The 27,868-nt window shown below is 45.6% G+C and overlaps 2 protein-coding genes and 1 long non-coding RNA gene across 14 annotated transcripts; 2 read left to right on the top strand and 1 right to left on the bottom strand.

Annotated features, from left to right (window-relative positions):
• Positions 1-3,678: 3,678 nt before the first annotated feature.
• Positions 3,679-14,667, top strand: LOC141378697 (uncharacterized). 2 transcript variants are annotated; one of them, XR_012393915.1, is made up of 4 exons: positions 3,679-3,713; positions 4,274-4,381; positions 14,097-14,432; positions 14,529-14,667. It is a non-coding gene; the product is annotated as an uncharacterized lncRNA (long non-coding RNA). The 2 variants fall into 2 exon arrangements; XR_012393916.1 differs by lacking the exons at positions 3,679-3,713; positions 4,274-4,381 and adding an exon at positions 12,525-12,682.
• Positions 4,976-21,313, bottom strand: pik3c2g (phosphatidylinositol-4-phosphate 3-kinase catalytic subunit type 2 gamma). 11 transcript variants are annotated; one of them, XM_073929765.1, is made up of 34 exons: positions 21,196-21,313; positions 20,031-20,147; positions 19,718-19,920; positions 19,061-19,137; positions 18,805-18,947; positions 18,608-18,722; positions 17,982-18,093; positions 17,838-17,902; positions 17,660-17,723; positions 17,440-17,556; positions 17,290-17,320; positions 16,887-17,076; positions 16,614-16,736; positions 15,777-15,905; positions 15,009-15,123; positions 14,482-14,615; positions 14,119-14,307; positions 12,771-12,864; positions 12,522-12,616; positions 11,734-11,914; positions 11,504-11,611; positions 11,220-11,312; positions 10,997-11,126; positions 10,653-10,789; positions 10,377-10,546; positions 10,146-10,302; positions 9,702-9,811; positions 9,271-9,442; positions 8,743-8,861; positions 8,562-8,658; positions 7,854-7,908; positions 7,133-7,224; positions 6,081-6,206; positions 4,976-6,003 (listed from the first exon to the last, which is right to left on the bottom strand). In XM_073929765.1, the coding sequence occupies exons 1-34, from the start codon at positions 21,212-21,214 to the stop codon at positions 5,851-5,853; spliced, it is 4,032 nt and encodes a 1,343-aa protein (XP_073785866.1). In that variant the 5' UTR covers positions 21,215-21,313; the 3' UTR covers positions 4,976-5,850. The 11 variants fall into 11 exon arrangements, 10 of the variants coding, with proteins under 10 accessions (XP_073785866.1, XP_073785870.1, XP_073785868.1 ...); XM_073929769.1 differs by having other exon boundaries at positions 21,237-21,289; XM_073929767.1 differs by having other exon boundaries at positions 21,141-21,199.
• On the top strand, positions 20,969-27,604 carry cttn (cortactin). Its single transcript, NM_001423896.1, is given in 15 exon segments — positions 20,969-21,093; positions 21,907-21,990; positions 22,193-22,266; positions 23,825-23,954; positions 24,671-24,781; positions 24,931-24,985; positions 25,253-25,363; positions 25,440-25,550; positions 25,745-25,855; positions 25,962-26,017; positions 26,309-26,378; positions 26,500-26,648; positions 26,774-26,909; positions 27,012-27,080; positions 27,226-27,604. Coding segments are annotated over 14 exon segments (1,404 nt in total). The 5' UTR covers positions 20,969-21,093; the 3' UTR covers positions 27,363-27,604.
• Positions 27,605-27,868: the final 264 nt, after the last annotated feature.

Below are 27,868 nucleotides of genomic sequence, written 5' to 3'. Positions count from 1 at the left end.
GTTGTAAGTCTAGCAGGGGAAGATCTGCGCTCGGAGGTTAATGATGATGGTTTATATTAGAATAGAGCCGCTGTGCAATAATAATGACTGTATTTACAGGACTGAGCGGTGCTGTTAGGCTTTGGGGTAGACATTAACCCTTGTGTGTGCTGTTGGGTCGTTTTCATCCACTCTGGGCTGATTTTGAGTGGTAGTTTGGCCGTAATAGTCTCAGTGTTTCAGCCAGCACAGGGCTGTCCAAACTCAGTCCTGGAGGGCCGGTGTCCTGCAGAATTGAGCTCCAGCTTGCCTCAACAAACCTGCCGGGATGTTTCTAGAAAGCCTTAGGCCGGACTCACACTATGTACAGTTGCCTCAAACCGGGCCAAAGCATGCTTGTCCACCTTCCCGTCTCCCCCGACGGCCCGCGCTCACACTACAATCAGGCCTGGGCACGCTTCCGTCATCGCTGCTGCGCTGTTCAGTGAGCGCTCTCCCTCAGCACAGTGGACATTTCTCTAGTTATATCGTGTCAGTGGTTTGATATGCAGTCAGATATTTCGCCTAACAGTGCTTAGGGATGCGGGGACACGCAGTCAGATATTTCGCGGAACAGATCCGCCACTTTTAACGCTCATAAACAGTCATAAAGTCCTCTTGCTGCAGGAATGAGGAGGTCTGCTGAAGCTGCAGCTGTGCTGCAGTGAGGAGTTTGCGTCAGTAATAATCTACGGCAGTTTGCGTTCACTGAACAGTGAGAATGATTAATAAATCCATATGAAACAGCCCCTTAAAGTCTCGTCTCGCTTTCAGTTTCGGGCTTTGGAGCGTTTTGCACTCACACTACAAGCCCAAGTGAACCGCGCTCAGGCACACCTCTTCTAACCGGGCCAGAGCCGACCAAGTGAACCGTGCCTGAGCCCGATTCAGCGCACTCACACTTCTCAAACAATCCGGGAAACGGGCCTGGGCACGGTTCAGATAGCATAGTGTGAGTACGCCCTAAGAGCTTGATCAGCTAGCCCACGTGTGTCTGATTGGGGTTGGAACTAAACTTTGCAGGACGCCGGCGCTCCAGGACCCAGTTTGGACACCCCTGAGCTAGCAGGATGATTTTTGACACAAAAAGCCTGTAGGCAGCCTGGGGAAAGGGTTAAAGCCTTTTTTCTTATAATATTGACCATTTTGTAGTTATTGGCCTCATTTTTTATTAAATTATGAGCGTTAAATACTTGTAAGCGCTATTTTTAGCTGGATCTGCTTGTCGGACGGTCATCAAACAACATTTCCTGCAGATTTAGAAAAAAGACTAATAATAAAACTTAATTTTCAAATACAGATCGATCACATCATGTATCATTGGAGACTTGCTGCTCACGTTTTAAATTGAGAACTCGCCTATAGTCATTTATTAGGCAAACACAGACGGGCAGCACACTCAGCTGTCCTCAGGGCACGCTGCAGCAGCGCCAAAACGGCATTCTGCTAGCTCTGAAACCCTTTCTCCAAGGTTATTTTCACCATTTATTATGGCGGAGCAGTAAAAATAAGGCAATGAGCTCAGGTATGGGATGCATTCTGGACCTTTTTGAAGTGAGGGGTGGGTGTTTCAAACCACTTGAACCCCCCAGCTACAGGCCTGCACACTTTTTTAGAAAAGCTTTGAGGTTTTTTTAAAAAGTCAGCGAAACCCAGGCAGGTTTACTGCCCTACTGCTGTGTTCAGGATGAAAACATCCACTGAAATAAGCTGCTGTACAAATGCTTCAGACTAGAGATTTTTTAAATCTGTGCATTAATGTGTTCATCAGCCGCAGTCCTGATCTAAACTACTCAAATGCTTAGAAAATGACAGGACTTGAACTCCTTAATTAGCAAATTCATCAATGATGTGACTGATTTGGTGAAAAACACACACACAATGAGGTATTTTCAGTGTAAAAGTGATTGTAGACTGGATTTATTTACCTTTTATCAGTCTCTGATGTGTGAAGTAACATCGCCTTTAATGCATTATTGTGATGCAGTATTGACTTCCATTATAAGCACGTTTGTTGACTGTTAACTCGTGACACTTTTTCATCATGCACTCCTGATTGTTGCTGGTTTTTAACAAATGTGTCATTTTCAGTGTTGATCATTGGTTGGTGCCAGTTTCTGGATTTTATATGGAGTATATGAGTAAATTAAAGTGTGTGTCTACACTCAAAATGTACAGCTCAGTTCTCAGAACTACACGGAGTAAACAAAAACAAAGGACCATGTGTTTATGCAGCATCAAATGTGCTTATAATGGAAGTCAATGGAGCAAAAACAGCCGGTGACAGTAAACTAGGGAGAAAGAATGAAAATCTAACAGTGCATCAAAGCCAGTGTTGTCCAAGACTGGTAAATTAATCCAGTCCACAATCACTTTTATATTGAAAATACCTCAGTTTGTGTTTTTCTTTCACTAAATCAGTCTCATCATTCATGAATTTCCCATTTAAAGAGTTCAAATCCTGTAAATTTCTGAGCATTTGAGTAGTTTAGATCAGGACTGAGGCTGATGAACACATTTATGCAGAAAAAAAGAATCTGAAGCATTTGTACAGCCGTTTAATTCAGTGGTGTGTTCATCCTGAACACAACAGAAGGGCAGTACATCTGATCAGTGCACAGGGGTCAATAAAATACAATGAGTGCATGGGTAATTTAATAAATAATCAGAATAATTCTCATTAACGTCTGACCTCAGCTGTATCTCTTCTAGCAACAGCAGTCTCCTGAAGGCGGATGATGTTGTGTTGTGTTCTGCTGGATAGGGGCTCTTCTGCCTGATCTGATGACTGTAAACGCTCTCGCTGAATATCTTCAATCATCCGCTCAGATCTGATCCAGACAGTAATGTGGTTTACTATTGAGAAGGTGTGTGAATGTGGCCAGCAGCTGTCCATATCAGACTCACTCTGCAGTCATCAGGTCACCAGTGATTCTGGCTTAACTCATGTGTCTTAATCTAATTTACACCTCTTTTATTCACACCAGGGATCGCCCAATTGTTAAAGAGTCCTAATTCCCATTCATTGTTCTAGTTACTCATCTCAAACGCTAATATTCACTATGAAGTGCTTGAGTTTGGTCAGGCTGAGCAGATGATCTGTTGAGCTAGATTAAGTGGAGATCATTGGTGTGTGAACAGCAGATTAGTCAAGCAGAATAATGTTAATTCACTGAGGGAACACCATTATTTTGCTTGTTTTAACGAGAAACTCACTTAAATTTGACTTATTTATTATATATATATATATATATATATATATATATATATATATATATATATATATATATATATATATATATATATTGTGTGCTTGTCTCGAAGATGCTGACTGATTTCAGAGTTTGGACTAGAAGTAAGACAGAAACTCTGAGTAAGAGCAGCTCTTTCAGCAGCGCAGCATCGTCAAGGGTTTCTCCTTATCGCGGTTGAGAGTTTTCACACCCCTCATCACTTTGTTCAGGACTCCCAGACTCAGAAGATTATAACAGATGTCTTAATAATGCCCTGAATTATATATAATTGTGTATATAGTCCGCTGTATGCGTCTGTGTTCAGGAGGAAATGTTTCAGACCGCGCTCGTCAATGTCAAACTGCCGGAGCGACCAATGAAATGATAGCAGGCGGAGCTTCACTGCTCACATGAGCCAATGAGCTCCAGAGGCGCGTAAGATTTCAACGGTTGAAGACTGAGGTAAGATGTTAGCACGGTCAGCGCTCGGCGGCTACACATTTAATATCAGTGTTTTACAGCAGAAATCTGAATAAATCAGCAGTAATTATCTGGAGTGTTTGCTTAAATTAAAGCCTATTCAAAAATAAAATATTTGTCAAATAAATGTAAGTTAATACAGCATTTTACTGTTTGCGGTTATCCTCTACATTGCGTTTGTTAACACACAGAGGTTAGCATTATCAGTCAACTTAGTGGTTATGTTGCGCTACATGAGGACTTAATAAAACACTGCAGATAGAGTCCCGAACTACCTGAAACTGCTTTTACTGATAGTACAGGCTATACTGATATTAATATAATTATGTATTCCAAAGTTGAGGACAGAAAGAGCTCTTATGTTTGTAGAAGCGAGTCAGCCCTGTGAGTAGTCATGTAATACGCAATATTCATAACATTAGTTGTATATTAAAATTCAGTTGGTAAGCACCCGAGAGAGCGGTCAAGATGACAAACAAATAAACTGATGTGCTGTGCTGCGCAGGTTTACTGTTTCAGTGCTTTTGCACATCTATGTACAGGTGAAGCTTCCTGCTGGTCCACAGCTCATCCTCCAGTGAAGAGCAGAGAGAGTGAAGGTTCTGGAAAGTGACTTTAGGCTGCATTGTGAAGGGACAGCTTTGGTTCAGGTGAGTGCTGCACATACAGGTGAGGTTATCCACCTTCATCATACAGTCTAATGTTTACAGACTTTTGATCTGTCAGCCACAATATATCCACAGAAAATGGGCAGTAACATGAGATCAGGTGGCAACGCGGTGGTGCAGTAGGTAGCGCTGTCGCCTCACAGCAAGAAGGTCTCTGGTTCGAGCCTCGGCTGGGTCAGTTGGTGTTTCTGTGTGGAGTTTGCATGTTCTCCCCATGTTGGCGTGGGTTTCCTCGGAGTGCTCCGGTTTCCCCCACAGTCCAAACACATGCGCTATAGGGGAATTGGGTATGCTAAAATTGTCTGTGGTGTATGTGTGTGAATGAGAGTGTATGGGTGTTTCTCAGTACTGGGTTGCAGCTGGAAGAGCATCCACTGTGTAAAACATATGCTGAATAAGTTGGCGGTTCATTCCGCTGTGGCGACCCCTGATGAATAAAGGGACTAAGCTGAGGGAAAATGAATGAAACATGATTAGTGTTTATAGCTCTTGGTATGTTTTAGGTTAGTTCATGTTCTCATATTATATTATTGCGTATAATAGTGTAATGTTAGGCATTATTCTGCTCATTATTAATTTTTAAGATATAAAAATATTTATTTATGAAGTCAGTTGTATTTTTCCAGTAATTAAAGCTCCAGAATACAGCATTACAGTAAACTGAGTGTTGATAATGCAGCTCTGCAGATGATGAATACAGTACATGCAGTGCGGGAGCAGTTTACAGCTCCACTGTCCATGTTCACATCTAGAGTTGTGAAGACAGCACACATCTTATACTCATGATGAAAATACGACACTATTGCCTAAAACATTTGAGAATAAAGCAGATTCATCGCGTGTTGAAGAGAATGAACGCCTGACCTCGTGGGAAGTCTGTGATTTATTAATGATGCTGTACTGTAGCTGTGTTCATATGCAGACGACACATGTCAGCAGCCGCCGCCGTCTATCAGCAGAACACAACGCTGTCGTGTGTAGAGTGGTGTCAGGAGCACAGTTCAGATGAAGCTCCAGAAAACATTCTGCAAGTGGACATTTATTAGCTATAATAGCATCAGACGAGTGCATGTGTGTACAGTATCTGTGCATCTTCATGTCCATCTCACAGCTGAGGTGTCTTTACTCTCCTGATGAGCAAATCAACATCACTGAGAGGAAACCGAGCGTTCATCAGCGTGTGCAGCAGCCTTCATTCCTGACTCCTGTGCTAGGGGCAGTTCACCCCAACATGAGCACAGTATTCACTCTCCCTCAAGTGCTGCCAAACCTTCATGAGTTTCCTGTTTTAATGAACACAAAGCACGATATTCTGCAGAAAGCTGAAAACACGACAGGTGTCCAGCATTTTCCCCAAAGTCTTCTTCATCAAGAGATAGGGATGATCTTCTCTGTCAGTCAGTGTCTGTTCATGTCCACTCGGCGCTTCAGTGCAGATCTGCAGATGATCTTCAGACCTCAGAGAAGCCGAGCGGGAACCACTTCTCCTGCTCTAGAACCCGCTCTCCCAGAACCACGTTTGTAGCCGCGACGAACGCCTTCCTGCTCTTCACCGTCACTTCCAGCACCAGACCATGGAGCTTCAGCACGTTCCTGTACTCGATCTGAAGATGATCACGCACACACACACACATCAGTGACAGAAGAGCAGCGGTACACACTCACACACGCTCACACTCACCAGCTCGTTGAATGTGGGATGGTCGTTGTTGCGAACCGCTTTAGTCTTTCTCTTGGTCTTCTCATGTGGATCGGGCCGCAGGCGAGTGACCACATACGCATCTGGACACGAGCCGTTAGACAACCTCTGACACACACACACACACACACACACACACACACAGAGTAATATTGTGAATATTATTAGCATTTAATAAACATATTAGAGTGATTTTGAAGGATCGTATGACACAGAGGACTCGTGTGTGTGTGTGTGTGTGTGTGTGTGTGTGTGTGTGTGTGTCTATAGATATGTAGATGAAGCGGGATTATTCAGCCTCATGTGAACTGAATATATTTCATTTATTCTCCAAGTGCTGTTTAACACAATAGCTTTAATGACTCTTTGTCTTTTATACATCATATTTTACTACTTTTTTCGCCAGATACTGGTAATCAGCTCGCAATGTAAAGGTTTACCTGGGTTAATTAGGATAATTAGGCAAGTCATTGAGCAACAGAGTCTTGTTCTGTAGCCAATTGAAGAAGAAACATTCATTCATTTTCCTTCAGCTTAGTCCCATTATTCATCAGCTGATGCTCTTCCAGCTGCAACCCAGCACTGGGAAACACCCATACACACTCACTCTCACACACACACACACTACAGCCAGTGTAGTTGATCAGTTCCCCTATAGCGCATGTGTTTGGACTGTGGGGGAAACCGGAGCACCCGGAGGAAACCCACGCCAACACGGGGAGAACATGCAAACTCCACACTGAGCCGCCCTGAAGTAATTTCTAGTTCATATAATCTTCAAGTGCTGTTTAACAGACACAATAGCTTTATTAACTCACTCTTTTATACATCATATTTGACTAGTTATTTGTCAAGATGCCAGCCTGCAGGTTAAAGGTGTAACTAGGTTAATCAGGATAATTAGGCAAGTCATCAGGGATCAGTTTTGTGGCCAATTGAAAAGGATTTGTTGAATTTTCCCGAGCGTTTGAACAGACGCTGACTCAAAACACACGCTAAAAGGTATAATTAATTAGGTATAATCACTGACTCACAATGTTCTTCAGATGCTTTATCAGCACAGATAGCTTCTGGTCTTTGTAGGAGAGGAAGAGCTGAATCTGTGGTCGGATTTGAGCATTCGTCTCTGAAATGAGCAAAAACATGAACTAAAGACATCATCAGAAGACTTTCAACTGTTCAACACACCTCATACGAGTCCAGCCCAGACAAACATAACCTCAGCAACACAAAACAAACATCTGCAAACACCAAGACAGCAGACAAGAAACAACATATAATCAAGTGTGGGAATCAATTCATGATGCGAGTAGAGGACACATGCTGACATGCTGTTCTTACTCAAATATCTCCAAACTCTTCCCTCAGTCTGCATCTTCTAGATGAGCACAGCTTATAGTGTTGTGTTCAGCAATAATGAGTCACAATGAGGAGAGATTCACCTTAAAACTAGCGTTGTCTTTAAAATGACATTATTTTTGTTTCTCTCATTGGTTATTCTGCTGTTTAAGGAGAATCTCTCCTCATTCTGACTCATTATTGCTGAACACAACACTATACTTTGTACTTGTCTATAAAATGCTTCTTGAGTTCAGAGTTTGTAGATATCTGCACTAGAAACAAGACGATGAGATTTTGGTGACTATTTGATTGTGGTGAGATGTTTATGATAATTAGATATGACATTGAGATGGAGTCATAATGATTTATAATACAACACCTCCACAGAGAGAGGTTCATCCAAGGTGTCTGTACCTGATCTGAGGTCAGCGTCGGGTCCATCCAGAAACAGACTGCAGACGTACTCGTTCTGTAGCAGATGGAGAGGTGTGTGTGAGAGAAAGTATGTGTGTGTGTGTGTGTGTGTGTTAGGCATGTCACAACAATCAATATATCGACTTATGGCACACACACCTCAATCATGTTTGGGGATGCAGCACACACAGCTGAAGTCAGAGTTATGGCCCTCCTGTTCAGTTCTGTTCTATTATATTTCTCCCTCAATTCCTCATTTACTTTATTCAGCACATAACTGTGTTCATAACTCATCTCTAATAGCTGATGTGTTTCCTCTTCTCCATGATGACAGCACATAATATTAGACTAGATATTCTTCAAGACACTAGTGTTCAGCTTACAGTGACATGTAAAGGCTTCACTAGGGTAATTAGGGTAAAGTTAGGGTAATTAGGCAAGTCATTGTATAACAGTGGTTTGTTCTGGAGACAATCCAACACTAATATTGCTGAAGGGGTGAATAATATTGAGCTTAACATGACTTTAACACTATTAAGAACTGCTTTTATTCTAGCCCAAATAAAACAAATCAGACTTTCTCCAGAAGAACAAACATTAGAGGAAACACAGAGCGATTCCTCAATCTGTTGGGAAATGTGTGTAAAGGAATAAACATTGCAGAGGATGCTGGATGTGGACTGAGTAATGAGAGTGTACTGTACTCACCCCTCGACACGGTCCCTCAAACAGCTCCTTCAGGTACTTGTTGAGCAGGGTCATCTTCCGGCCCGGAGTGAAGGACATGTTGAACCAGCTGGGAAATCTGGAAGACACACAGCGTGAGTACCACACACACACACACACACACACACACACACACACACACACTCTACAGGACAGTACGCACTTGGGCAGCGTGGACTCGATGAAGTGCTTCTGGAGCAGCTTATGGAGCGACTCCAGCTGAGAGAAACTCTTCTGGCTGATCACGAACCCGTCCTCAATGGTCACCTTCAACTCGTACATCTGACACACACACACACACACACAGAGCTGATATTATGATGGTAATAACTTTCCACACCTCAAGTTTTCTTCAAGCAGTGATGGAGAAAAGAGGCCTTTCCGAACTGAGGTGTGCACCAGGTGTGTGTGTGTGTGTGTGAGGTGTTTGACTGACTTTTCTTTTAGCTTTAGGTGTGTTTTGAAGAGTTCGAGGCTTGTTGTAGGTGTGTTGTTGAAGTGTTTCTGGGTGATGTTGCTGTGTTGTTTTCTGAGGTGTTTGTTTGAGATGTTTTTAGGTGTTTATCTGAGCTGTTTGATGTGCACATGAGGTTTGTGGAGTGTTTTAAGTGTTTCTGGTGTGTGTTTGAGGAGTGGTTTTGGTGTGTTTTGGCTGTTGGTCTGAGGTGTTGTACTGTAGAGCGTCTCTCACCACGTCTTTGCCCTTTACAGTGTATTTCTGGATCTCAGCCTGCTGGATGTTGTTGCTGGAGGAGGTCTGGCTCTGAGAAAGCCCCTCTGGACGCTTGGAGGAAAGCTGAACCATATTGTGGATCAGGAAGTTCAGTTTGACCGGTAAACTCTCCATGCTCTCCTTAATTTTCCTGAAGAGGGAAAGAAAACAAGCCGTGTGTGTCCGTGAGTGAGGAGACAGGACTGATGGACAGTATTCTGCACCACTGCACAGCTGGAAGGGACAATAATATTCTACAAAATGGCCTGTCTGCTTCATTTCTGTCAATGCACATGTGCACAACTTCCAGTTTACAGTTTATTACACCTCACGATCAATCACCAACACCTCATGATCAATACTTCACTCCTCAGTGGATTGGTCTGGTTCTAGGCTTCAGCTGTGTTCACCTGGTGAAGTATGACGTGGCCTCCAGCTCAGAGTCTTCGGGCCGCAGGTTATTGTGAACGTACTGCAAGTCCTGGACGTCCTTCATTTCCGGCATTCCAGCGTTCAGCATCTGAAACAGCACAGAGTGTCAGCGTTCAGGCCAGCGCTGCGCAGACAAGAGATCTGATCAAGGTTATTTACCGACACCTCGATCTCACAATGCTTGAACAGTGAATGTTAATGAGTGTTTTAATAGTGTGATACTATATATTACAGCACATTTATATAGATTTAAACTAGAAACAAGATAAAAACGTTCATTAATCAGTGTACGGCAGAGATCAGGCCTCAGCCAGGTCAGTAAAAGTACCGTAGCGCATTGCTGACCATTAAAACACAACTATGGAGTAACTCAGGGCTGTCCTGCACTGCGGTCAGAGGGAAGTGTCCCCCGTGTGTCTCACCGGCTGCAGTAACGCCAGCAGCAGTGCCGTGTGTCTGCGCAGGCGGTTATAGGCGTCGCAGCACAGTTCCACGAAGCGATGGAAGCGCTGTGGATTCTCTCCGCCGCCGGTGATGAAGCGCTGCATCTCCGGTGTGAAGATGAACGGCGTTCGGTCTCTGCACGGACACACACAGTCATTCAGACCGATGTCTTTCAGATGATGCAAACACTGAGAAAGTAAACCACTCGCCTCTTGATGCTCCCGAACTTCTGTGCGTTGCCCATGATCTTCCCGAAGTCGATGTGGAACATGTGTCCGCTGTGTGTGAGCATGATGTTGTCATTGTGGCGGTCGCAGATGCCCAGCACGAAGGTGGCGACGCACCAGCCGGCACACGAGTGGAGGAAGTTCATCACAGCCTCAACAACACCAGAGAATAGAGAGTCTGTACAGTACTAATGTCACTACAGCGGTGTGTGTGTGTGTGTGTGTGTGTGTGTCTGTGTGTGTGTGTGTGTGTGAGACCTTCTCGTAGTCTTCTTTAGTCTTGTTCCTCATATGAAACCATTTCTCTAAGGTGTCTTCTCTCAGAGCTCCAGATAAACCCCACTCCTGATGAATCTGAGCCAGAGTCACGGCATCCCCAACCACCTCCACCAAACCTGGAGACAAACATGCGTGTGTATTCTAGAAGAACTACAGTCAGACAATTTGTGTTTAATAATGAAGCGGTTTAAGGCAGAGAGCATCAGAACAAGACGTGACTGGATATAAAGCCGAGCAGAAGGTGATATTCAGCTGCCGTGAGTGGAGGAAGAGCGTGCAGTGTGTGTATCACAGCAGAGACTGAAGCAGACGGACGGCCTGACCTCGGTCTGGTCCAGTAGAGATGCATCTGTAGGTGACCATCCGCATGTCCAGACCCTCCTGCTTCCACATGCGGTCCAGAACACGCACAATCTGCAGCACCAGCATGTCCTGACGCAGGTTATCTCCTGTCTGACACACACACACACACACACACACACACACACATCAAGCGATCGCTCAGAGGACTGACGGTGTGTGTGAAGAGCTCATCAGATCTCCTACTTTGCAGATGATGCTGTAGTTCTGGCCCAGCGGGTCAGCGGTGATGAAGGACACTTCAATGGGCGCTGCGTTGGAGTTAAAGACCTTAAAAGCCTGAAACACACACACACACACACACACACACACACACACAGATTGTTATGATGGTTTAATCTCAGCACCTTTAGGTCGGGGTGTAACCTGCACTGCAGACAGAAGGGTCACGTCCACCTCCATGCTTTAAACCCCCGCTGGGCCAGTATAGTCTGTTGTGGTTGAGTATGATGTGCATTTGTCCACTTCACCTCAGTGTTGACTCCTCTGAGCAGCAGCGCCGGGTCTAGCGGGAGTCTGCAGCTCACACCGTCCGCAAAGAAGCTCACCAGCTTCCAGCGCTCCCTCATCAGCAGCTCCTGCGGGAACAGCAGCAGCTCAACACTACTACAGAACCACCTCCACCTAGAGGATCAGTGTGTGAGACGTCCGGCAGTCAGTGGAGAGTGTGTGTGTGTGTGTGTGTGTGTGTAATGTGCACCTTTCTCTTGGGCCTGTCGGCGGTGCGTACGCTCTGGGCCAGCAGTGTGAGCAGATCCAGCAGCCGCTGCTCCTGCTGCAGCTCCAGCCTCAGAGCGCGCCCGCAGCAGTGCTTCAGCACACACACCACCTTACTGAGAAAACTGCTGAAGAGTGTGTCCTGCAGAGCGTCCAGCAGCAGCCTGCACACACACACACACACACACACGTAACCCTCCCGTCCTACATCACCCACTCGCTCTGAGCTGGGATGGAAGCGGTGTTTCTGTGCATGAGCGGCGGCTGCTCTAACAAGGAGGCGATAGACCAGGGCTGTCCAAACTCAGTGCCGGAGGGCCGCTGTCCTGCAGATCTGAGCTCCAGCTTGCCTCATCAGAGCTTGATCAGCTAGCCATGTGTGTCTGATTGGGGTTTGAACTAAACTTTGCAGGACAACACTGCTCTAGACCATGAGCACTAGAGTCTGCTGCTGAGTGAGCTTTACCTGCACAGCACTCCATCAGCTGACACACACACACACACACACACACACACACACAGTAAGTTATAATTAAGTGAATATTCCGTACTCTTCCCCCAGCGTCAGGTTATTCTGCTGATTCTCTCCTCAGTCTGACTCATGACTGCTGAACACAACACTGTCTGCTGTGCTGGTCTGGATGCTGACTGAGTTCAGAGTTATATCTGCACACCAGACTGAAGTAAGAACAGCATTATTACAGTGTAGAGTTGGGATCGGGCCTAAGTCTGTGTGTGTGTGTGTGTGTGTGTGTGTGTGTGTGTGTGTACCAGTAGAGCTGGTGAGCGATGCGGACGCTGCTCATGGATCTGGACAGCAGAAGCTTCACCAGTGGCCCGTCGATCTCCCACTCACTCTTCAGGGCCTGCAGGACAGAGAACACACACACACAGCTCAGCTGAAGGAGATGGAGAGCTAGTGTGTGTTAGAGGTAGTGTATGCCTCTGTGGCCATGTGAGTCGGACAGTTTGTGTTTAGGAGTGCATGAGTGTGTGTGTGTGTGTGTGTGTGTGTCTGACCTGCACCAGCTGAGGCAGAAACTCCTCCAGTTCACTGTCGCTCATCTGCTGGAAACACTGCACTGCTGCTGAACGCACACGCTGATCATGAAACCTGCCACACACACACACACACATTGTTCCTTAACTGATGTGTTAGCCCGCTGTAGATCTCTATGTGCCCAACATTACGTTCTTCACTGTTATATATGTGTTTGAATATGTGTGTTCAGTTTTATATTATTTCAGTATTGTTGTTGAGTAATATGCAAATGCTGATATGAATTATTTATATTTCATCATTAATATTGAGTAATATGCAGTGCACTCTTAATACAGTGTGAAGTGTTCTTCTCTGTATTTTAGTAGATATGGGCGAGGCAGTGGCGCAGTAGGTAGTGCTGTCGCCTCACAGCAAGAAGGTTGCTGGTTCGAGCCTCGGCTTAGTTGGCATTTCTGTGTGGAGTTTGCATGTTCTCCCTGCGTTCGCATGGGTTTCCTCTGGTTTCCCCCACAGTCTAAACACATGCGCTATAGGTGAATTGGGTAGGCTAAATTGTCCGTAGTGTATGAGTGTGTGTGGATGTTTCCCAGATATGGGTTGCAGCTGGAAGGGCATCCGCTGCGTAAAAATGTGCTGGATAAGTTGCTGGTTCATTCCGCTGTGGCGACCTCAGATTAATAAAGGGACTAAGCCGACAAGAAAATGAATGAATGAATGAATGACAGCAGACACATGCTTTGTTCATCAGTCTAGTGGATCTAACCGCATTTACATCTTAAACTTTATATAAAACACCACAAATCCTGATCTAAAAAGTTATTAGTTTAATATTTAATGTTTTACGTGTTCAGTTACTGTACGTCCAAAATAACTCTGCATCATCTGCTGATGTTTCTGCACACAAATAGCGAAATAAGTCAGCAGAACAGGCGAACACCGATCACACATCAGTATATTATATTATATCATTCATCCATTTTCCTTCAGCTTAGACCCTTATTCATCAGGGGTCGCCACAGCGGAATGAACCATCAACTAATCCAGCATATGTTTTACACAGCGGATGCCCTTCCAGCTGCAACCCAGTACTGGAAAACCCATACACACACTTAATTTAGTTGATCAGTTCCCCTATAGCGCATGTGTTTGGACTGTGGGGGAAACCGGAGCACCTGGAGGAAACCCACACCAACACGGGGAGAACATGCAAACTCCACACAGAAACACCAACTGACCCAGCCGAGACTCAAACCAGAGACCTTCTTGCTGTGAGGGCACAGTGTGACACCACTGAGCCACTGTGTCACCTATATCATATTATATAGCTCTCTCTGAACACACAGATTATTGTCTCTGGTCTCGTACTGGTGGCTGATCAGGAACAGGGCCTCGGCATGGCTGACGGGCCCCCAGTGCTCCAGCACAGCGTACAGCTCCGGCAGGTCCCGGGGAGCCCAGAGCGGCGCACTGCCCAGCAGCAGATGCAGGAGAGCGTTTCTGGAGCTGCAGGACTGACGTTTGCTCCACAGGAAGGCCTTCTCATTCTCCGACATCCTGCAGAGAAACAGAACATCAGTGTGGAGAAGCAGCCGACACTCGCAGACACACAGCAGCCGAGCGCACACACAGAGATGAGCCTTAGAGTTATGCGCAACACTGGACTATCTGATCAATGAGCAGTGAGTGTGTGTGTGTGTGTGTGTGTGTGTGTGTGTGTGTGGCACTCACAGTGATACGCAGTGTTTCTGACACACAGCTCTGATTCTGCTCTCCAGCTCCTCACACACTGACCACTGCTGGACTGATCTGGTGTCAGCCAACACTCGCTCGTATCGCCACAGCTCAGAGTCTGGGAAATCCACCTGCAGACACACAAACGCGCACACACACACACGAGGACAGAGATGTGTACAGGTTAACAAGAACTGCAGCTTTCAGATGATGAGAGTAATGATGAGATCTGCGTGTGTGTGTGTGTGTGCGTGTGTGTGTGTGTGTGTGTTAATGTAGAAGATCATGAACCTTGTATTTTTTACATTGTGGGCACTCCAAATGTCCCCACAACTATAGCAATACCAGTACATTTTGATCTAGTGGGGACCTTTTGGTCCCCGTTAGGAAAAGAGCTCATAGATCAGACAGAATGAAGGACTGTGAGGATGTAAAGGTGCAGAGTGTCATTAAAACCACTGCATGCAGAGAATATACAGTCTGTCCACTACAAACATCACTACAACTGTGTGTGTGTGTGTGACCTGCAGTATGACGCCGCTGGGCTGTCGGTGTGTGTCGCTGAGGGCTGCAGATGCAGGGCAGCTGTTCGTCTCCTGTGTGTTCATGCTCAGCAGGAGCGTCCCGTGAGCCAGAGTCCTGAAACAGCATCAGCACTTTACTTTAGTTTACACTTCTCACACCACGACAAGCAGGGGACTTCTCAAGACCAACCTAAACTCGAACTCCCCTCTCGCCCTTCTAACAGGAGGGAGCCCTGGGCTCAAGGATATTAGGAGCTCAGGGCTCTCTCCCAGGACAGCATGCCAAATTGATGCTTTATTGATCATCAGCTGAGTGTGAACTCTGAGCACTGCAGTGGACTCTAGAGCTTTTGTAAAGGCAATACTGGAAAACAATATTCAGCAAATAGATGAAAAGATAAAAATAAAAAAGATTTTTAAAAATAGCAAAATTATGATTTTTTGCACTACTTGATTTTTATTTGAGTTTCTTTATTTTTGTTTGCAACTTTCCTTTTTATTTCTCAAAACTCAATTTTCCTGTTGAGATTTAATTATTTTTTGAGGTTTGCATTATTTTAAATCCTTTGCTCTTTATTTTTGTTTGGAAAGCTTTCTTTGATGCTGCAGGTACACATGGCTCTAGACTGACTGCACAGAACGTCATGTATTGGGGGAAGCCGCAAATGATCAGCTGAAGTCACTGAAGCACATATAACTCAGCACCACACTGCAGATGAACACGTCACTGAGCTCCTCTGCTGCTGTCAGGTGTGTGTGCTGGCGTACCTGTCACTGAAGAGAGGAAGAACAGCCCAGCACAGCGGATCAGCACAGCGGCCCTGCTTACAGCCCAGCAGAGAGAAGCACAGCACAGACTCATACGGCAGATCTCTGACGGCCAGAGGAAACACCAGCCTGACACACACAGAACATCAGCGGTCACTCATTCCACATCGATTTCTATTACACAAAACAGACTGGGCCATCTGACCAATCAGAGAACAGCATGTTATTATGAAGGCGGGAATTATTATTAAGAAGCTTGTTTTGGGGGTGGCTCAGCGGTCAGCACTGGGACCTCACAGCAAGAAGGTCTCTGGTTTGAGTCTCGGCTGGGTCAGTTGGTGTTTCTGTGTGGAGTTTGCATGTTCTCCCCGTGTTGGTGTGGGTTTCCTCCGGGTGCTCCGGTTTCCCCCACAGTCCAAACACATGCGCTATAGGGGAACTGATCAACTACACTGGCCGTAGTGTATGAGTGTGTGTGTGGGAATGAGTGTGTATGGGAGTGTTCCAGTACTGGGTTGCAGCTGGAAGGGCATTACTCCGTAAAACAGATGCTGGAGTAGTTGGCAGTTCATTCCGCTGTGGCGACCCCTAAAATAGGGACTGAGCTTTCACTAGTGTCTGACATGCCCCGCCCCCTTCGTCTCATTGGATGCACTTGAGCTCAACAACTCTCTCTGGCAGAGCTGTCAGAAAAACTAAATGCTATTGGCTGATTTTTTATAAAGGGGAGGGGCTATTCTATGCCCCTCCCTCTCTTCATGTACAGTTATGATAACGTCAAACACTGAATAAAACTGCATCAGTGTGTGTGTGTGTGTGTGTGTGTGTGTGTCTTACTGGCGATTGCAGTGAATCCTGCCGTGGAGCTGCAGAGACGTGCTGATGTTCTCACACTGCACCGGTTCAGCCAGATTCCTGCCGCTGTGTGTGACAGACACACTCATGCGGAGGTGATCATACCTGAAACACACACATGCAGACAGACACACACACACACAGATGATGAAGGGTTTTCCATACCTCAATCGCAGCGGCGCTCCCTGATGCCAGAGCGTGTGTGTGTGTGTGTGTGTGTGTGTGTGTGTGTGTGAGCTGTGGATCTGGTCGTACCCGTTCCTCCAGCCGGGCTGCAGTGTGTGTAAACTTGTCAGGCTGAGCTGCAGAACGCCGCGGTGATTCTGCACGTCTGACGGCGGTGTGTGTGAGTGTGTGTGTGTTCCCCAAACACTGAAGTCCAGATCAAAACTCCTGAAGAAAATCTGAAGCAGCTTCAGGAGAGAGCGGTGGAGCGCCACTACAGCTGAAACACACACACACCCACACACACACACACACACACAATAATGTGTGAGAAAATACCAAATAACATTGATAAACGGAAAAAATAAAGCATAAATATATATATAGAATATGGCTTAAAATGCATGTGTGTGTGTGTGTGTGTGTGTGTGTGTGTCAGAGATCTGCAGAGCGTGCACTGAACAGGACAGTCATGCACAAAGTTCAGTCTCACCTGTGTGAAGGTCACCGCTGTGGTCCAGAGTCTGGAGAAAAACACTGCATTACATGATGATTCGGCTCACACACACACACACACACACACACACACACACACACAAAGAGACAGACAGTATAAGAGTGGTAGTGTGTGTGTGTATTGTACCAGTTTAGTGAAGCTCTTCAGCCGGCCGGCGGCTTCCTCCATCTCCACTGTAGAGACACAGAGCTGAGCACACACACCTACAGCACTGTCCAGCAGCACACACACACCTTCACCTGTCTGAACACACACAAAAAATGTCCCCACAAGGTCAAAATGTACCGATATTGCTATACATGTGGGATATTTAGTCCCCACAATGTGATGAATACAAGGCACAGACCGGGTTTCTCATCAGCCGGGTCACTGCACTGCTGTAGACGTCCAGTTTCTCCTGCAGACTCCACCTGTGGAACCAACAATATTCAGTGTGTGTGTGTCAATAATAAGCAACAAAATGGGTGGTTTTCATTCTCCTCCTCGGGTAAATCTTCACTGGAGTGTGGTTGTGTTGAGCACACCTGATGTGGTTGGAGGCAGACTGCAGCACCTGACTGTAATGGAGGCTCTGCTCATGGTCTTCCTCCTGCAGACACAGAACACCGTCAGCGTCTCCTGATCAGATTATCATTATTATTCTGCACATCTGAGCCACTCGGCCTTACGTCTGGACTGAGGGTTTTCCTGATGGAGTCTCTGAGCACCAAACGCACAGGAACATCAGCAGAAAACCTGTGATACGCCTGGATGCACTCATGATAGCCCAATACTTCATCACTGGACGAAGGAGAACAGAACAGAGGAGTTGAGGATCACAGCATCTGCAGGCATGGGTAAGATCTAGCACACCCTGCTGAACGGCTCACGTCTCTCATTATTATTATTATCTTTATATTATATTTAATATTGTTGGACAGAAACAGTATATGCAATGTTCACTCCCCGGCCACTTTATTAGGTACATGTGATGAATGACGTTCAGGTTCTGCATCTAAATTAGAGCAGTTAGATGGAGTCTTCCTATCCTGACACAGGTGTTTAGTCTGATTTAGATCTAAAGCCTCTCTGAGCGGTGTATTTCAATGTCATTAACTGAGCTAATATAAACAGCATGTCTCCGGGGAAATGTTGTACTGTGAGAAACATCATCATCTCGACACTCAGCGTCAGTATTGTGTGTTCCTCAGTGTCCTGCAGCTCCATCACACACTACGCTCATTAATGTCCTGATTATAAGGGTGCAAACCTTACCCACACACACACACACACTGCAGAGAGCGGCCGAGATCACCTTCTGAGGAACTGATCTGAGCTGCAGAGTTTGAGCAGGTACAGCGGAGCGTCAGCGGCGGACTGATCCAGAGTCAGCAGAACGGCCTCCAGCAGCTCCTGCACCCGCCAGTGCACTGATACACACAGGGAAACAGCTTTACCACAGTACTGCTGAGTGAGTGTGTGTGTGTGTGTGTGTGTGTGTGTGTGTCTTACACTGGCTGCGATACAGCAGAGGCTCAGGCAGCCACGGCACACACACCCTGAAGAGCAGCTCTGCGGAGCCCAGCAGACTCTCCTGCACAGGGGCCACAGGAGCCCACAGCACTGCAGCAGCGGGAACACGCTCACACAGCAGCCTGCGCATACACACACACACACACAGTACAGAAGTGGCGGTTCATTCCGCTGTGGTGACGGCTGATGAATAAAGGGACTAAGCTGAAGTTAAATGAGTGAGTGAATGTCTCACTGTGCTGCTGCTCTGCAGAGTGCTGCGGTCCTGCTGTTGCTGCCCTGCGCTGCGTCCACCAGCCTGATGCTCCAGTCCTGCGGGACACACAGCCTTCATCATCATCATCATCATTAATCTCACCTTCATCATCATCAATAACAATCACAGGATGCTTCAAACACAGCATCGCCTCTGGAAACAAACATCTACTGTACAGCTAATAGTAGCAACTGCATTATAAATACGAGTGTGTGTGTGTGTGTGTGTGTGTGTGTTATGTATATACACACAGGCATGCATTTATTTGAGAAAATATATTTAGATATAAAATCTATATGTATATAATGCTATTCTAATAATATACGAACAAATTCTATATAAATGTAAATATTTATGTGACAAAATCAATGTAGTTTTGTGTGTGTGTAAGTGTGTGTGTGTGTGTGTGTGTCACATCTACGTAATAAATATAAAACATAAACGCATATATTATGTCAAAACAAACTTTTATTTTGGATGTGATTACCCTTTGCCCAGCACACACACACACACACACACACACACACACAGTTGAAGTTATTTTAATTCGACAGGAGGGCTAAACATAGAAAAGCTAATAATAAACTATAAATATATAAATATTAAAGGTTTTGTGGTGTACAGTGATCTTTGTACCGGGCTGGAGTCTCCGGTGTCCGGCAGCGGTGTGTCCTGCTCTGTCCTGCGGCTCTGCGCGGCTCCTCCAGCGGCTGTCAGCTCCCGGTACTCCTGCTCCTCCAGCGCGGGGAGCCGCCAGTCCTCCGGCCGGTCCCTGAGAGCCGCGTCTGTGCGCTTCATCGGCGGAGCATTCACGGGCCTCCGGACTGATCGATCCTGTTCTGAAGAAGAAAGACAGGTGCTTTGAGCGCCAAATCCGCGGCTCCACCCACAGACACCTGCGCTCACCTGTGTGGAACACCGGAGGCGCCAAAACCCAGCAAAAGCTCACCCAAACAGCAGGATTCCCTCACCATCCACTCTCCCCCAGCTGTTCCCAAACCTTTAGGGGCTTCTTTCTGCTGTCGAACACTAAAGGAGATATTTTGAAGAATGCTGCAGTAGTAGCCTAGGAAAAACAAATGAATGTCAATGGCTACAGGTTTCAGCATTCTTCAAAATATCTTCTTTTGTGTTCAACAGAGGATATGGAGAATGAATGAGGACAGAATCACTCGTGTCTGGTGGATGCGGAGGAGCCCTTTACATAATGACCTGTTCACTGAGGATGTACAGGAGATAAACTGCTTTAATCTTGTGTTTTCATATAGTAATGTTGAATAATTAACTGCAGAAGAGCAGGATTATCAGCATAACAGCAGATTAACTGATTTTCTACAGCAGAACAGCGACATAAACGAGTTTTCAGAGACTTCTACAGAGTTGATGAGCTGGTGGATCATCAGGTGCGGCGTCTCCTCAGACTATTGAGTATTGGTGTGAGGTGTTCGGTCTGTTCACCGTGCAGAAGGGAAATCTAATAGCTGATGTAAACAGGACACGGTTATGAACATCGATCATGAGCAGAAATGTGGGATTAATCTGAATATTGACAGATATATGGACAGATTCACTCAGAATGACAGAAAATAGTCAGGAGTCGAATCTTGGAGTCGACTCTGGAATTCTAGAGTCGCTCTCCTCGGCCGTACTATTCCATTCTGAGGGGAGACTCGGAGACCAGCTTTCTTCAGACGTCCACTGCCTGATTTATGATAGATTAGCTCCACGCAGATGATCTTGAGGATGTCGAATAAAGCGTTATTTTTAATCAATATTTGTGATGATTTTGAAAAAAATCTGAGATAATGATTGTGTATTCGTTTTGCCCCAGTCGCTGTGAGACATCCGGAGTTCCCCCGCTCCCAGCGCAGGTGGTTCGGTCGGTGTGGAGCAGGAAGTGGGAAGCGGAAGCTGCGGTCAGGAAAGCGGACGCCTGCTCTGGTCAAATCTATAATCAGCGTCTCCTCAATCACCTGAAGAAGACCCGCGTTACGAGGACATCGAGCCGCACAGTGAGTGTGTGAAGAGCGCGTGAGTGTGTGAGAAGTGTGTGTTTTACTCTGACGGAGAGAGCAGAGAGGGCGAGGTGTTGACGCGTCACGGTCGCTCCTTACCGCGGTTATAACGCTTCATAGCAGCGCGCGCCGTGATTTACCGGCTCACAGAGAGAGAAGAGGAACCAGCGGGGCCCGAGCGACTGCGTGGCGGACACACACACACACACACACACACCAGATATACTGACTCACATTATCTCTCTTACACACACACAGACTCGCTCGAACACACACACACACACACACACACACACACACACACACACACACACACACACAGATGTGCAGTTTGCTGTTCAGATGAGTAGCCTTAGCCAGTTCCACTGGTGATCTTATTTGTTGACTATCTAGTGGCCTAGATAGGTGTCTTGATTTGTGAGCGAGTGTGTATGGCAGATTATTAGTGCTGGATGGTGTTGTGTGTGTGTGTGTGTGTGTGTGTGTGTGTGTGTGTGTGTGTGTGTGTGTGTGTGTGTGTGTGTGTTCTAATTTTGTTTTGCATTGTCCGATCATTTCTTTGTGTGTATGTGTGTGTTGTAATGGTGTGATGTGTGTGATCTGACAGTGTGTTATCAGATGGTGTGTGTGTGTGTGTGTGTGTGTGTGTATTCTGATAGTGTGGTGTCAGATAATGTGTGTGTTGCGTGTAATTAAATGGTGTGTGTTTTGTCAGATAATGTGGGTGTGTTCTGATTGGCAGTTGGTTTGTGTGTGTGTGTTCTGCTGGTGTGTGTGTGTGTTCTGACGGTGTGTGTTGTGTGTTGTCAGATGTGGAAGGCAGCCGCTGGTCAGTCTGTCTCTATGTCAGTGGATGAAGGAGCAGATGACTGGGAAACTGACCCTGACTTTGAGGTACAAACCCCGACATTCCTCCTCCCCTTCATCTTCCTCTTCTCCTCCTCCTCTTCCTCCTCCTCCTCCTCATCATCTTCTCCTCCTGACTGAGCTGAAGCTGCAGATGCTCCTCGTGTGTGTCCCTGAGCGTGCCTGTGTGTGTGTGTGTGTGTGTGTGTGTTTCCCTCCGCTCATGTTTCACTGTCTCCATCACACACAGAATGACGTGTCCGAGAAGGAGCAGCGATGGGGAGCCAAGACTGTGCAGGGGTCCGGACACCAGGAGCACATCAAGTCAGTCTGAGATGAATGTCCTGATCATGTTGAGCACGAGCGCGTGCAGAGCGGTTCAGTGTGGTGATGTCATCAGCCCATCAACATTTCCTGCTGGTTATCAGACTAGTTAATAACTGTGACGAGAGGCAGTTCAGTCATTACTCAATGTTTAAAGAGCGGTCACAACATGATTGATCAACATGCAGCTCTTATTCGACTCTCAGAAGCTCCAGAAATGACAAGTGTAAAACAGGAAACACACTGAGACCATAGTTATTATTGTTTACATCCCTCAAAATGGTCTAAACAAGACCTGTTTAAATCACTGTGTTGCTTCACTTAGATATAAATATATCTGTCAAATATAAATATATCTGTTAAATATAAATATATCTGTCAAATATAAATATATCTGTCAAATATAAATATATCTGTCAAATATAAATATATCTGTCAAATATAAATATATCAGTTAAATATAAATATATCTGTCAAATATAAATATATCTGTCAAATATAAATATATCTGTCAAATATAAATATATCTGTCAAATATAAATATATCTGTCAAATATAAATATATCTGTCAAATATAAATATATCGGTTAAATATAAATATATCTGTCAAATATAAATATATCGGTTAAATATAAATATATCTGTCAAATATAAATATATCTGTCAAATATAAATATATTGGTTAAATATAAATATATCTGTCAAATATAAATATATCTGTCAAATATAAATATATCGGTCAAATATAAATATATCGGTTAAATATAAATATATCTGTCAAATATAAATATATCTGTCAAATATAAATATATCTGTCAAATATAAATATATCGGTTAAATATAAATATATCTGTCAAATATAAATATATCTGTCAAATATAAATATATCAGTTAAATATAAATATATCTGTCCAATATAAATATATCTGTCAAATATAAATATATCTGTCAAATATAAATATATCAGTTAAATATAAATATATCTGTCAAATATAAATATATCGGTTAAATATAAATATATCTGTCAAATATAAATATATCGGTTAAATATAAATATATCTGTCAAATATAAATATATCTGTCAAATATAAATATATCGGTTAAATATATCTGTTAGGCTGACGACAGTAAACATTACTACATGCAGATTATTGGTTTTCTTTCACAAAATCAAAAAAGTTAGTTGAACAGTAAAGAATTGAATATTAAACGCACATCATCTTTGACTTGTATACTGTGTGTGTGTGTGTGTGTGTGTGTGTGTGTGTATGTGTGTGTGTGTGGTTTTGATGTTACTGATGTTACTCTGATATTACTGATCTTATTCTGTTCTCTAGGTATAAAATATTGTAGTTTAAAACTGGTTTTAAATTCTGAATGTTTTTTATCATCCTTACATCTCCTGTCGAATGTAATATGATATATTTTAAACCTGTGTGAGTGTGTGTGTGTGCGTGCATGTGAGTGTGCGTGCGTGTGAGTGTGCGTGCGTGCGTGCGTGTGAGTGTGTGTGGGAGTGGATGATCCTCAGATGTGCTGTTATTAATGTGTGTTCCAGTATTCATAAGCTGCGTCAGACGGTCTCCACTGAACACAGCGACCTGAAGCAGAAGGAGCTGGCCACCATGCCCAAAGCCTCTCACGGCTACGGGGGGAAGTTTGGCCTTCAGCAGGACCGCATGGACAAGGCAAGAGCACAGGGATAAACTGATGAGCCGTTATCCAAAGCCAGATAATTCCTATATACTGTGTATATGTATAAATGCCAAGGGAGCGCAATAGTGAACATGAAGATCGCTAAAACTGAACTGTAAAAGTCTTTATAAGCAAATCACAGCTAAGCGAGATGACTTTAATGCTTATTTAAAATATATTTCCAAGTTTAAATGTTGGAATGTTCTAAGTGAATAGGGCTTAGGGGGGATAAGTGGGAATGGAACACAGCCATGAACTCTGTTTCTAACTACAGCTCCAGAGGTGTAGCTGCAAGCATACAAGTTAGCGATGCAGTTTGCGAATGCTCGTTGGAACGATGGATAAGGGAAACGGCAAACCAACTAACTACACTTGTAACGACACAACTTGCGACTTTAGTTAGCTAACCAATTTAGTAGACGGTCATTTTAGGAGACGGTCATTAAAACACAGTGTATCTGTTCTGTGCTGCGAGTGGTCATTTCTGACCTGTAAGACATCAGGAGGGTTTATAACAGAGTGGGGAAATGTTCTCAGTGTTTCCTCCTCTATTTTAATCTTAAGAAAGATCAGATTTCCTGAGTTTGGGCTGGGATGATGAGCTTAATTCATCAGTTGCATTAGTGTGAGCGGATCTTCTTTGCTGTGAGTGTGTTGGTGTGAATGCACCGCTGTGTGTGTCTCATCATGAACGGTGTGTGTTCCTCAGTCCGCCGTGGGTCACGAGTATCAGAGTAAGCTGTCCAAACACTGCTCTCAGACCGACACCTCCAAGGGTTTCGGGGGTAAATACGGGCTACAGGAGGACCGAGTGGATCAGGTAAACCACACACCTGCAGAGCTCAGCTCACACTACTGCTGTTCTGCAGCCTCATTCACCTGTGTGTGTGTGTGTGTGTGTGTGTGTGTGTGTGTGTGTGTGTGTGTGTGTGTGTGTGTGTGTGTGTGTGTGTGTGTGTGTCTCTGCAGTCTGCTGTTGGTTTCGAGTATGTGGGAAAGACGGAGAAACACGCCTCTCAGAAAGGTGAATGGCAGTCTCTTACTCATTATAATATCGTGAGCCTCCTGCAGATGAACAACAGCTGTTTATATTTCACACTAAAGGTCATATTGTGTCTTGAATATCGAGAATAAGAGCTCTGATAAATGACCAAACACGTCAGAGTCCTCTGATGATGAGCATCTGCGCAGTTTTGTAAATATGGCTTCACTACTAGCTCTCAATATCAGCTGCTCATCCTGTGCGTGCGCGTGCGTGCGTTTGTGTGTGTGTGTGTGTGTGTGTGTGCAGATTACTCCACTGGTTTCGGGGGCCGGTACGGTGTTCAGGCTGACCGTGTGGATCAGAGCGCGGTGGGCTTCGAGTATCAGGGGAAAACAGAGAAGCACGAGTCTCAGAAAGGTCAGTCCTCCTCGTCTGTGTCCTGCACGTCTCTGTGTTTCCGGATCTGTCTCTCATGCTGCTCCTCAATCTGCAGATTACGCTAAAGGCTTCGGGGGAAAGTTCGGCGTGGAGACGGATAAGGTGGACAAGAGTGCGATGGGCTTCGAGTATCAGGGGAAGACGGAGAAACACGAGTCTCAGAAAGGTCTGCGCTCTCACCACACACACACACACTCCACACAGCAGACAGACGCGGCTCAGCACAGGCTGCTGCACACTGATGATCAGCAGTACATGCGGGATTATGATGGAGTCAGTGCAGCAGAAACAGCCCACATCACCACACGGCAGTGAATCTGAAGCTGGAGATATTAACATCAGGGTCTTGTGTTCTTGTAGACTATGTGAAGGGCTTCGGAGGGAAGTTTGGTGTTCAGACGGACCGTCAGGATAAGTCTGCGGTCGGCTGGGATCATCAGGAGAAGCTGCAGCTGCACGAGTCCCAGAAAGGTCCACATCCCCACTGTAACACTGATACTCCCACCACTGTACACACACACACACACACACACACACACCGTCTCCTCCTCTCAGTGTGTTCTCTTCTTCATTCTAGATTATTCCAAGGGTTTTGGAGGGAAGTATGGAGTGCAGAAGGACCGAATGGACAAGGTGTGTGTGTGTGTGTGTGTGTGTGTGTGTGTGTGTGTGTGTTCATCATTACTCTACACCTGCTTCATTTCAGTGTGTGTTAACCTGAGACTGGGAAAGAGAAGTGTGTGTGTGTGTGTGTGTTTGTGAGACAGAGAGAGCGTGCCTCAATTTTGTACAGCTGTCTGATTGTGTGTGTGTGTGTGTGTGTGTGTGTGTGTGTGTGTGTGTGTGTGTGTGTGTGTGTGTGTGTGTGTGTGTGTGTGTGTGTGTGTGTGTGTGTGTGTGTGTGTGTGTGTGTGTGTTCCTCAGAGCGCAGGCACGTTTGAGGAGGTGCAGAAGCCGAGTGCTGCGTATCAGAAGACCCGTCCTGTGGAAGCAGGTCAGATTGTAGCTGTGTGTGTGCATTAGTGTGTGTGCGCATGCCTGTGTTTGTGAATGTGAGTCGAGTGTGTGTGTGTTCATGTGTGTGTGTGTGACGGCTCTTCTTCTTGTCGTCTCAGCCTCCAGCAGTGCGAGCAGCATCAAGGCCCGCTTCGAGAACATCGCCAAGCAGAAGGAGGAGGAGGAGCAGCAGCGTCTGGAGGAGGAGCGCAGCCGGCGGCAGGCCAAGGAGAAGCAGGAGCAGGAGGAGGCGCGCACACACATGAAGGTGTGTATCTGTGTGTGTGTGTTCTTATTGACACACACACCCGTCTGACTCTGAGCTGTTTGTGTATTACCTTCCTGATATCAAGAGATTAAAAGTGTGTGTGTGTGTGCGTGTGTGTGTGTCAGACTCAGGAGGAGCCGGCGAGTGTGTGTTCTGTGGAGAACGGCTCGCATGTGTACGAGCTGGAGCAGCACGCAGCAGAACACACACATGAAGAGCCGCCGCAGGAAGACCTGTACCAGAACACAGAGCCCGACACAGGTCAGGAGAACACACACACACACACACACACACATATATATACATATGACCACAGCCTTTACAGATGACTCTAGATGTTCAAGTGTGTGTGTGTGTGTGCAGGAGCTGAGTCGTATGAGTACGCAGAGGATGTGGGCATCACCGCAGTGGCTCTGTATGATTATCAGGCTGGTGAGTGACTCCATCACTGATCTCAGAACAGCTCTTAAACACACTCTAATGATCAGGAGCACACACACATCTGACTGATCTCTCTCTCTCTCTGTGCGTGCGTGTTTGTGTGTGTGTGTGTGTGTGTGTGTGTGTGTGTGTCCAGCGGGTGATGACGAGATCTCCTTTGACCCGGATGACATCATCACCAACATCGAGATGATTGACGAGGGCTGGTGGAGGGGTGTGTGTCGCGGCGCGTACGGACTCTTCCCTGCTAACTATGTGGAGGTCCGACAGTAGACACCTGACTTCCTCCCGCAGAACATCCACACTTCCTGTTGCTTCACCGGTTCAAACTGCCAATAGAGATTTAACGATCACGGAGAAGATCATCCGGTCAGACTGGTGTGTGTGCGTGCGTGCCTGTGTGTGCACTCAATTGTATGTGTGTGAGCGTGCGTGCTCAAGTATGTGTGTACACATGGATGCTCATGTATATGTGTGCGCGCGTGTGTATGCTCAAGTATGTGTGTGCTGATGTGCAAGTATATATGTGTGTGTGTGTGTGCTCAAGTATGTGTGTGTGTGCGTGCATGCTCGACCATGTGTGTGCGTGTGCGCGTGTGCTCAAGTATGTGTTTGCTTAAGTGTGTGTGTATGTGTGTGCGCTCAAGTATGTGTGTATGCTCGAGTATGTATGTGTGTGTGTGTGTGTGTGCGCTCAAGTGTGTATGCGTCTGCTCGAGTGTGTGTGTGTGTGTGTGTGTGTGTGTGTGTGTGTGTGTGTGTGTGTGCGCGTGCGCTTA

The sequence above is a fragment of the Danio rerio genome, chromosome 18 (assembly GCF_049306965.1).
Source record: "Danio rerio strain Tuebingen ecotype United States chromosome 18, GRCz12tu, whole genome shotgun sequence".
In the NCBI taxonomy this organism is placed as follows: Eukaryota; Metazoa; Chordata; class Actinopteri; order Cypriniformes; family Danionidae; genus Danio; species Danio rerio.
The sequence above is the reverse complement of the archived record's forward strand: the minus strand, read 5'-3'. Positions and strand labels throughout refer to the sequence as shown.